Consider the following 11,160-nt stretch of genomic DNA (forward strand, 5'->3'; position numbering starts at 1 on the left):
AGGTCCTGGGGTCAGGGCCACCCTGGGGACCTCACTGCACCTCGGTCACCTCTGTAAAGACCCCTCTCCACACACAGTCATGTCCCAAGGTCCTGGGGTCAGGGCCACTCTGGGGACCTCACTGCACCTCCATCACTTCTTAGGTCTTGGGGATCAGAATTGCAAGATGTGAATTGGGGGGACCCAATTCATTCCATGATGATGGCCGACACTTGGCATCCTGGGGTAGCCCCAGAGCGTCCTGCTTCATGAGTGGACCTTTGATTTGTCTAACAGACACAACCATTTCCAGGTCCCCAGAGAAAATGAGAGCCAAGAACGACCATCCGGCCGTCCCGTCTTCTCCTATCTCCTTCCTTCTGTCTAGCACAGCCGGGTCCTTCTCCCGGGGTGCAGGTCAGAGGGCTGCTTCCACGTCGAAGCTGGGTTTCCAGGGCTCAGTCCTTTCTCCCCAGACCTGGAAGTGTCCCCGAGGTTCACAGAGGCTGTGCGCTAAGGGGGTTCACTCCTTGAGCAGCTCAGCATCTGAAGCCCCACGTTTTCCTGAGCATTTAATGTTTGCAGGAAGTAGTAAACAGTAGACACCGTGCCTCCCTTGGGAGATTCCATTCATTCTAATTTTTAGGACCTTCCAGACGTCGGGCCATTTCAGAGCGTCCCTGGATCCCTCGCCTGACCTCCGGGAGTCCATTTCTGATACCAGCTGATCCTCGGTCAGCTGATTCTAAGCTGTTTGCTGTGGTGCAAACCAGTCACCCCAATGACTCAGGAGGCTGAGGCAGGAGGATGGCGAGTCGGAGGCCAGCCTCATCATCTCAGCCAGACCCTGTCTCTCAAACAAAATATATATATATATAAAGAGCTGGGAAATGCGGCTCAATGGTCTAACATCCCCGGATTCCATCCCCAACACTTCAAGAAAAAAAAAAAAAAAAAAGGAAGAAATGGTCAACTAATTCTGATTTTTGGAAAGCTCTCTCTGACTGGGTGGCAGAAAGAAGACTTTCTCGCCTGCCCAGAACATGGTCATCTACTGTTGTGGCCACGCACGTTGCTCTGATGTTGTTGTAGCTTTGCAGTCAGAAGAGTTAAAGGAGATTTTTAATCCAGATTTTTAATCTGATACCTGCCCAGGCCGATACTCAGGGGGTCCCCGTCCACCTCAAACCCAGCGGTCGAGTCATTGCACCAAATGAAATGCTTTAAGGAGGAGGGCTGACCTGTGGATGAGGGTCAGCAGGGTGATGGACCCACGCACTCTCACCTGCCTTGGAAGGGGGCTCAGCACCAAAGCTGCTCCTCTGAGGGACACTAGGGCTGTGTCCCCTCCTATACTATTTCCTGGTCTGCGGGTGTCCTTGGCTGGAGGCCAAGGTCGTTCCATTTCTCTGTTACATTGTTGAGGCAGCTCCGTGGGGTTTTGCAGGCTGGTTGTGGGAACTCGGATCCGCAGCCACGGGCCAGGGCTGTCTTTTGGGCGAGAGCCGCTCCATCTGCGCTTCCTCCCTGCGTGGCGCGCAGCCTCTCCCCCGCCTGCCCTTTGCAGGCTGAGGTTCGCAGAGGCGGACGGACGCGCTGACCCCACGCGTGCGCGGCCTCTCTGCGCGCGGTGCGGTCCGGGGACACTCACTGCGCGCTTCTTCTCCATCAGGAGCGCTCATGACGCCCAACAGCAGAATTCAGAGGTTCGAGGTCCTCGCCAACGGCACCCTGGTCATCCGGAGGGTCCAGACGCAGGACCGGGGTCAGTACATGTGCACGGCCAGCAACCCGCACGGCGTGGACAAGATGGTCGTGGTGGTTTCGGTCACCGTGCAGCAGCCGCAGATCCTGGCCTCTCGCTACCAGGACGTCACTGTCTACCTGGGAGACACGATCGCCATGGAGTGCCTAGCCCAGGGCACCCCAGTCCCCCAGATCTCCTGGATCTTCCCCGACCGAAGGGTGTGGCAGACCGTGTCCGCCGTGGAGGGCCGCATCACGCTGCACGAGAACCGGACCCTGTCCATCAAAGATGCGTCCTTCTCGGACAGAGGCGTCTACAAGTGCGTGGCCAGCAACGCGGCGGGCGCCGACAGCCTGGCCATCCGCCTGCACGTGGCGGCGCTGCCCCCGGTCATCCAGCAGGAGAAGGCGGAGAACATCTCGCTGCCGCCGGGGCTGAGCGTCCACATCCACTGCTCGGCCAAGGCGGCGCCCCCGCCCAGCGTGCGCTGGGTGCTCTGGGGCGGCACGCAGATCCGCCCCTCGCAGTTCCTCCGCGGGAACTTGTTCGTCTTCCCCAACGGCACGCTGTACATCCGCAACCTGGCGCCCAAGGACAGCGGGCGTTACGAGTGCGTGGCCGCCAACCCGGTGGGCACCGCGCGCAGGACGGTGCAGCTGACCGTGCAGCGCTCGGCCGCCAACGCGCGCATCACCGGCACCTCCCCGAGGCGGACGGACGTCAGGTACGGAGCGACCCTGCGACTGGACTGCAGCGCCGCGGGGGACCCGTGGCCGCGCATCCTCTGGAGGCTGCCGTCCAAGCGCATGATCGACGCCCTCTTCAGGTAAGGGCTGCGCCGGGTTCCGGGTTCATCCCTGGGTTCCCCATTCGTGCTGGGGACAGACTTGGTGGCCCACAGGGGTGTGAATCTTTGTCCTGGATGAGTACGCGTAGGAACTGCGACCTGTGCGCCCTTCTTCCCACAGAGAGATCTGTGGTCTCCGCAGCCTGCAGTGCACAGCACCGACAACCACGGAGGACCTACCCACAGTGCAGAGAAAACCTGCAGGGCGGTCTCTATCATCTGTCTATCCTTCTACCTACCTACCTGCCTATCTATGCATCACCTGCAGTTCTGTCTGTCTAGGTGGCTGTCACACCTGGGTGGGCTGCTCCTGGCACCTGGTGTGTGCAGCCCAGAGAGGCTGCTCCACAGCCTGCAGTGCACAGCCCAGCCCAGCACAGAGAACCTCCAGCCACAGATGCCCACAGTGCAGAGGAAACCTGCAGGACAGTCTCCATCACCTCTCAATCATGTATCATCTATCTATCTATCCATCATCTACCAGTTCTGTCTGTCTAGGTGGCTGTCACACCCTGGGTGGGGCTTCTCTTGGCACCTGATGTGTGCAGCCCAGAGAGGCTGCTCCACAGCCTGCAGTGCACAGCACAGCACAGCACAGAGAACCTCCAGCCCCAGATGCACACAGTGCAGAGAAAACCTGCAGGACAGAGTCTCCATCTACCTATCATCCATCCATCCAGCTGTCATCCATCTGTCTATCTATTATCTACCTATCACCTATCATCCATCAGTCATCTATCTGTTCATATGTTCGTCTTCTCTCAGCTGTCCATCATCTGTGCCTCAACTGTCATCTGTCAGTTAATCTGACATCACAGTGTGATCTACACACTGGGGATGGATCACCTATCTGTTCGATATCTCATATCATTTATTCAAGGCCACAGTTCTCACTGGGACATTGTCCCCCCCTCCCCCGCTTCCCCAGGGGACAATGCACCTTTGTCAGGAGGGTGCAGACATGTCTGGTCTCACACTGGGGAGGCGTGTGCCCCTGGCTGCCCCGTGGGTGGAGCCCAGGGCTGCTGCTGTCCATTCCGGGTGCCCGGGGTGTCCCCCACGGCAGACAGCCACCCGCCCGTCAAGCCAGGGGTGCTGCAGACACCTGAGCTGGTCTGGGAAAGCGAAGGCTCACGTCTGTCTCAGGAGACTTTCAGGAAACAGCAGACCCCTGGAGGAACGGGGAAATGGGGTGAGGCTGGTGTGTGTGTGCATGCGTGTGTGCGCACGCGTGCGGCCAGCATCTGCAGAGGCTCAGGCGGGGACGGCCCCCCAGGACAGAGCCCAGTCGGGGTCCCTGGCACCCTGGACCCCTCCCGGACTCTTCCGATGCCAGAGAAAAGGCTCGGCTCCCCTCCCGCCCTGCGATTTAAACCTCAGAAAGCCAGGGCTGCACAGTCCACGCCGGATACCACGCATCAGGCTTTCCGCGGACGCCGGCCTGGCCCCGACCCTGTGGAAACAAGGTCCGCGGAGGGACGTGGCGCCCTCCTCCAGGGCAGCCCCGTGCACCCAGGTCACACATCGCTTCTTTCAAAGTCCCCACTAATTACAGTCCGAGACCTGGGTCAGCAAACAGCTCAGGCTGCCTCTTTAAAGTGCGTTGGTCATCACAGGGGGCCTCTGTGCCGGCCTGGCCCGCCTGGCAGGGTTCCTCACGGACGCAGGGGCCCTGCCAGGACAGACCGCAGACGCCCCGCCCCGCCACGCCCGCGGGAAAGCCAGATCCCCCCGGATGGGCACCCTGCGTGCGCTTCAGATGTGACGCCCTTAGCGCCCTGGCTGGGGATCCTGGGGGAGAAGCTGCACCGCGCTTAGAAACGCAGGCGGCCGCACCGGGTCTGGGGTCCCGCTCGTCCCAATGCGGGTGAAAAGGCGTCTCCCGCCCTGCTCCCCTCAGAGGGCGTACGGGTCCGAGGCTTGATTGACGGAGACCACGACCCAGTTTCTCTGGCCAGTGTCACGGCTTGCTTTTATTAACAGTGACCAATAAGTCTGTGTCTATCACTCAGCTGTCTTCACCTACACAGAATATATGTGTATATATATGTTATATGTCTGTTCTGTATGTATACACATATATTTTGCACTCTGCTTATATATCATATATATATATTCTGCAGGCAGAATATATACACATGATGCATGCATCTCTCACTAGATATATATGTTATATATATTGCATTCTGCTTATATATATATATTCTGTAAGCAGAATACATGCAGATCATACATGCATCTCTATATGTTCTGTATAAACTACATATATATTTTACATTCTGCTTATATTATATATAAATATATCCTGTGAGCAGAATATATACAAATATATACATGCATCCCTCTCTCTATATATATATGTATGTTCTGTATATACTACCTATGTATCTTGCACTCTGCTTACTTATATTATATAAATATGTCCTGTAAGCAGAATACATACAGATGATACATGCATCTCTCTATATTTGTTCTGTATATACTACCTATATATTTTGCATTCTGTCTATATTATATATAAATATATTCTGTAAGCAGAATACATACAGATGAGACATGCATCTCTCTCTCTATATGTTCTGTATATACTACCTATATATCTTGCATTCTGCTTATATTACATAAATATGTCCTGTAAGCAGAATACATACAGATGAGACATGCATCTATATGTTCTGTATATACTACATATATATTTTGCATTCTGCTTATATTATATATAAATATATTCTGTAAGCAGGATATATACAGATGATACATGCATCTCTCACTAGATATATATATTATACATATGTTCTGTAAATATATATATAGCATTCTAATTACATATATATTCTGTAAGCAGAATACATACAGATGAGGCATGCATCTCTATATATACATGTTCTGTATATACTATGTATATATTTTGCATTGTTTATATTATATAAAAATATATTGTGTAAGTAGGATACATACAGATGAGACATGCATCTCTCTATATTTGTTCTGTATATACTACATATATACTTTGCATTCTGTTTATATTATATATAAGTATATTCTGTAAGCAGAATACATACAGATGAGACATGCATCTCTCTATATTTGTTTTGTATACACTATGTATATATTTTGCATTCTGCTTGCATATATATCACTATCACATCCTTTGCATGTGTGTGTGTGTGTGTGTGTGTTTTAAAGTCAGTGACACAATCCTAGACGTGCCATTAGTGCAAAGCTGTGTCTGGACATATTTGGGGAGCAGAATTCAAGTGTGTGTATATGCTGCCGTCACAGAGTGCGAGGATGGAGATTCCTTCATGGGCCACTCTGAAGACAAAGCGTCCCAAAGGCTTCCCCGGATGATCCGAAGCATGGTTCTGAACGGCTCCAGGCGCCCCGGGTGTTTACTGCTGTCCCTCGTTGCTTCCATGACGCCCCAGTCACACTGGACTTCCCGAGTGCAGGCTCGGAGGCCCTTGGTTTTCCGGTGCAGGACAGAGGCCCGCGTTTGGACTTTACCTGGTGGCTGTCACTTGGCCTCAGGCACAGACCCTGGGGAGCTCGGCCAGCTGTCAGGAGGGCAGGGTCCACACTGCAGCAGCCCTGCACTGCACCTGGGGGAAGACCTTCTTCAGGAAGAGCTCCGCCTCCTCGTGGGGTCAAGGCGGCCTGATTCTCCCGGGCGGCTGCATTTCCTGAATCTGCGGTCACAGTGAACTTCAGGCCTCGGTGCAGAGAGTTGCTCTCACACACGCATGCGCGCACACAAACCCAGAGCCGAAACCAGAAGGGCGTTCCCCATCCTTAATCCACGGCCAGGGCAGCCGGAGGTCAGACACTCAGGGAATTCCAATGTGTGGCAAATCGTTCCCACCTTTGGACGCTGTCCCTGGAAGTTGCAGGAATCCGTGGGCCTTCAGCACAGGCGGCTGCACAGGCTGATCCCTCCCTGCACCAAACGTTCCCAGGAATCTGTGCCTTGCAATCTCCAAACGAGATTCCCTGAGCCTCGCTTCCCATGTCTCCTTTTTGATCTTTGATTTTATTTATTTGAACTTTCTTGCTGACAAGCATCTACCAATATATCTTGGTCTAGCTAAGTTACATTAATTTTGTTCCCCTTTTTGAAAAAAAAAAATCTTCCTTTTGTTGGGTCGTTGCATTTTTTTAAGCAAGGACAGATTGGCAGGGGAGAAAATAAGGAGAATATGATTTATCTGTTAGAGTTGCAATTGGATAAGAAAAAATTCTGGTCCTATTGCATACTAGGGTGACTATATATGTTTACAGTGTGCTATGTATTGCAAAAGCAAAGGAGAAGAAAAGATTTTGAATGTTGTCAGCACAAAAAAATAAAGCAATCATTATTTAAAAAGATAGAAATGCCCACCCTAATTAGATTAGTATACATTGCGTACATGTAGTGAAGCATCACGTGGTACCTCATAGAGATGCACGATTTTTGTAGACCAAATAAAAGTTTAAAAGAACCAGTTTTTGTGCAGCCAAGAGAAATAAATTCAAAGAACCTACATTTAAAGTTTTACCTTTTTTTTTCCTGGTCCCAGGGGTTGAACCCAGGGATGCTTAGCCACTGAGCCACATCCCCAGCCCTTTTTGGTTCTTATTTACAGACCAGGTCTTGACACATCACTCAGGGCCTTGCTAAGTTGCTGAGGCTGGCCTTCAACTTGCTATCCTCCTGCCTCAGCCTCCCAAGCCACTGGGATTACAGACAGAAGCCACCACACTGGCTTCAAGTTTTGCTTTTTAATGGACACACAATAACTGTACAGGTGTGTGGGCCACCCTGTGACAGATGGATACATGTTCAAGATGCCTAATGATCAATTTGGGGTAAAGCAACATCTTCGACACCTGAGATCATATCTCTGTCTTGGAAAGATGCAACATCTTCCCTTTCAGGTTTTTTTTTTTTTTTTTTAATTTCTTCTAATGAGCTGCACCTGACAGCAGAAGGCATGGATGCATTTTGATAGATCAGACATAAATGGAGGGTCGTCTCTCATTTTTCTGACTGTCCATGTTGCAGGATCACATGGTCATGCAGTGACACATGCACATGAGTCACCATGTCTGTTCACTCTACTGTCCTTCCTGCCCCACACCCTTCCCTCCCTTCACTCCCTCTACCTCATCTAAAGCACCTCTATTCTTCCTTAGCTGCCTTCTTATTGTGAATCAGCATCGGCATATCAGAGAAAACATTGGACCTTTGGCTTTTGGGGATTGGCTTATTTCACTTACTATGATATTCTCCAACTCCATTCATTTACCAGCAAATGCCATCATTTCATTCTTCTTTAGGGCTGAGTAATATTCCACCCTATATAGACACTCACGTATGCCCCATGTTCAGCAGCTCAACTCACATCTCCCCTTTCAGCTTTTCTGAAATACCTAATAACGATGGTGAACTCGATTCGCCCTCCTGGAATCCCCCCGTTTTTCTTTTATTCTCCGCGCCTACAGCCCGGTGGGGCGCTTGTGAGACTGACCTCCAACTGCTTTCTCTTCTTCTCCGTCAGCTTGGATGCCCGGGCGAAGGTGTTCAGCAATGGGACCCTGGTGGTGAAGTCGGTGACCGACAAGGACGCTGGGGATTACCTGTGCGTGGCCCGCAACAAGGTGGGGGACGACTACGTGGTGCTGAAGGTGAACGTGGAGATGAAACCGGCCAAGATCCAGCACAAGGAGGAGAACGACCACCGTGTCTTCTCGGGGGGCGACCTCAAGGTGGACTGCGTGGCCACCGGGCTGCCCAACCCGGAGATCTCCTGGAGCCTGCCGGACGGCAGCCTGGTCAACCCCCTGATGCAGGCCGACGACAGCGGGGCGCGCACCAAGCGCTACGTGGTCTTCCACAACGGCACGCTCTACTTCAACGAGGTGGGCCCGCGCCAGGCGGGCGACTACACCTGCGTGGCCGAGAACCAGGTGGGCAAGGACGAGATGCGCGTGCACGTCAAGGTGGTGCCCGAGCCCGCCGCCATCCGCAGCAAGGGCCCCGCCGTGGTGCAGGTGGCCTACGGCGAGGTGGCCACCCTGGCCTGCGCGGCCAAGGGGGAGCCCGTGCCCCGGGTGACCTGGCTGTCGCCCACGCACCGGCTGATCCCCGCCTCCTCCGACAAGTACCGGGTCTTCGACGACGGGACGCTGCTCATCCAGAAGGCGCAGCGCGCCGACAGCGGCAACTACACCTGCCTGGTGCGCAACAGCGCGGGCGAGGACCGCAAGACGGTGTGGGTGCAGGTGCAGGTCCAGCCGCCGCGCATCAATGGGCACCCGGGCGCCGTCGCCGCTGTGCGCGAGGTGGCGGCCGCCGGCAGCCGCAGGCTGATCGACTGCGCGGCGCGGGGCATCCCGGCGCCGCGGGTGCTGTGGGCCTTCCCCGAGGGCGTGGTGCTGCCCGCGCCCTACCGCGGAAACCGCGTCACCGTGCACCACAACGGCACGCTGGACCTGCGGGACCTGCGCACCAGCGACTCGGCGCGGCTGGCCTGCATCGCCCGCAACGAGGGCGGCGAGGCGCGGCTGGAGGTGCAGCTGACGGTGCTGGAGCCGGCGGAGGGGCCTGCCTTCCACGACCCGCCCCGCGAGGAGATCACGGCCTCGGCCGGCCACACCATCAGCCTCAACTGCTCGGCCGCGGGCAGCCCGCCGCCCAGCCTGCTCTGGGTGCTGCCCAACGGCACGGAGCTGGCCAGCGGGCAGCGGCTGCAGCGCTTCTTCCACAAGCGCGACGGCATGCTGCACGTCAGCCGCCTGTCCCCCGGCGACGCGGGCGCCTACCGCTGCCTGGCGCGCAACGCGGCCGGCCGCGCCGAGAGGCGGGTCTCGCTCCGCGTGGGGCCCAGCCCCGAGCCCAGCCCGCGGCACCACAGCCTGGTCAGCATCGTCAACGGGGAGGACCTGCGGCTGCACTGCGCCGCGCCCGGGGGCCGGCCGGGCCGCTTCTCCTGGACCCTGCCCAGCGGGCTGAGCCTGGAGGGGCCCCAGGCCCGGGGCCGCTTCTCCCTGCTGGACAACGGCACGCTGACCGTGCGCGCAGCCTCGGTCTTCGACAGGGGCACCTACGCGTGCAGGACGGAGACCGAGGCCGGCGCCCTGGTGCTCAGCACCCCGGTCATCGTGATCGCCTACCCGCCCCGCATCACCAGCGAGCCGCGGCCGGTCATCTACGCCCGGCCCGGCGGCGCCGTGGAGCTTCCCTGCCTGGCCATGGGGCTTCCCAAGGCCGAGATCACGTGGGAGCTGCCCGACAGGTCGCTGCTGACCGCCGCCGCGCAGGCCCGGCTCTACGGGAACCGGTACCTCCACCCGCAGGGATCGCTGACCATCCAGCAGGCCACGCAGAGAGACGCCGGCTTCTACAAGTGCACGGCCAGGAACGTCCTGGGCACGGACTCCAGAACCACCTACGTCCACGTCTACTGAAAGCCCCTCGGGTCGCATGCGAGGCGGCTGCCCCTCGGGAGGCAAGGGTCTGCAGGGGTCATCGGTAAGGAAATCCCGAGCCGGCAGACTGCAGGTCTGAAAGGGCCCCTGGGTCCCTGCCGGGTTCCAGCGGAGGCTGGCCTTGATCTAGCCTCCTTGGAGGACCTGACTTCCCTCCTTGGGAGCTGACAGCCCACTGGACGCTCTCATCTCTCATTTCCCAGGGGGACCTGGACAGCTGCAGAGTCTGGTTTGCAAATGTCACTCAAGACCATCCCTAAGACCCTGAAGAAACGTCTCTGAACACACACGGTGCTGATCCAGTGTCTTGCCAACCCCGTGACAGGTCATCCCCTGGTGAATTCTCTGCACTTTTCCCCTGATTCAACAAACATTCCAGAATTTTCCAGTTCTTTCCCCTGATGCTTCACTATTCCATCGTGTCCCTTAAAAACCATCAATGCATTCTGTTTTTTTTTTTTTTAATCTCCCGTTTCCCACGCGTACAGTTGACCTCTCAGATGTAAAGACTCTTCTGCTGAAAGCCACTTTTTATATACTGTTATAAATATATATATATATAAATGTTTTTTTCCTTCCTAATCAGACGATGAGAATAGAAAGAGAGAGACTTTCTAGCTCATTAAAAATAATAAATTATTGGTCTTTACAAGACTCGGGTACATTCCCGCAGACATGGAAAGGCGATTAACACGAGCGGCTCCTCGGCTGCTTTCCGGAAGCCGCCCCTCGGGGGAGGCTGGGAGATGGGATGTCCTGCTGTGGAAAACGAATCGGGAAAGCCGAGGTCGGGGGGTAGAAAAAGAGTGGAAGGAAGACGAGAATCCCAGAGGCCATGGAACAGAGTCCAGAGTCTTCCAAAAAAATTAAATTAAATGAAACGGCAAGTCAGGAGACTTGTCTGTGACCTGTCCACCCCGTCCTCCCAGCTGCTGCAGGAGAGCTGCTGTTGCCCCGGCTGCTTTACTGTATTTTCAAGGTCGATAGACTGTACATTTGACAATAAAGTAATATTTTCCAAAAGAGCCGGGCTGTGGCCATAGATGATGTTTGCAGGAGCAAAAGGATCTGGGGCAGCTCAGAGCTTTGGGGAAACTGCCGTGAGCCACGCATTTCGCTG

At 55.0% G+C, this 11,160-nt stretch overlaps 1 protein-coding gene across 2 annotated transcripts in view; it reads left to right on the forward strand.

Annotated features, from left to right (window-relative positions):
- MXRA5 (matrix remodeling associated 5) overlaps positions 1-10,735 on the forward strand; it is a 34,246-nt gene extending 23,511 nt beyond the window's left edge. The window contains exons 6-8 of one of the 2 annotated variants that reach the window (XR_013761041.1): positions 1,652-2,552; positions 8,111-10,083; positions 10,244-10,735. Coding sequence is in view for 1 of the 2 variants with exons in the window: in XM_079123112.1 (XP_078979238.1) it covers positions 1,652-2,552; positions 8,111-10,019 (2,810 nt within the window). In the remaining variant the exon portion in view is untranslated. Of the gene's footprint in view, positions 1-1,651; positions 2,553-8,110 lie in introns of both variants that reach the window. The other variant, XM_079123112.1, reaches the window with a different exon arrangement.
- The last annotated feature ends 425 nt before the right edge of the window (positions 10,736-11,160 follow it).

The sequence above is a fragment of the Sciurus vulgaris genome (genome assembly GCF_902686455.1).
Source record: "Sciurus vulgaris genome assembly, chromosome: X".
Taxonomy (NCBI): Eukaryota; Metazoa; Chordata; class Mammalia; order Rodentia; family Sciuridae; genus Sciurus; species Sciurus vulgaris.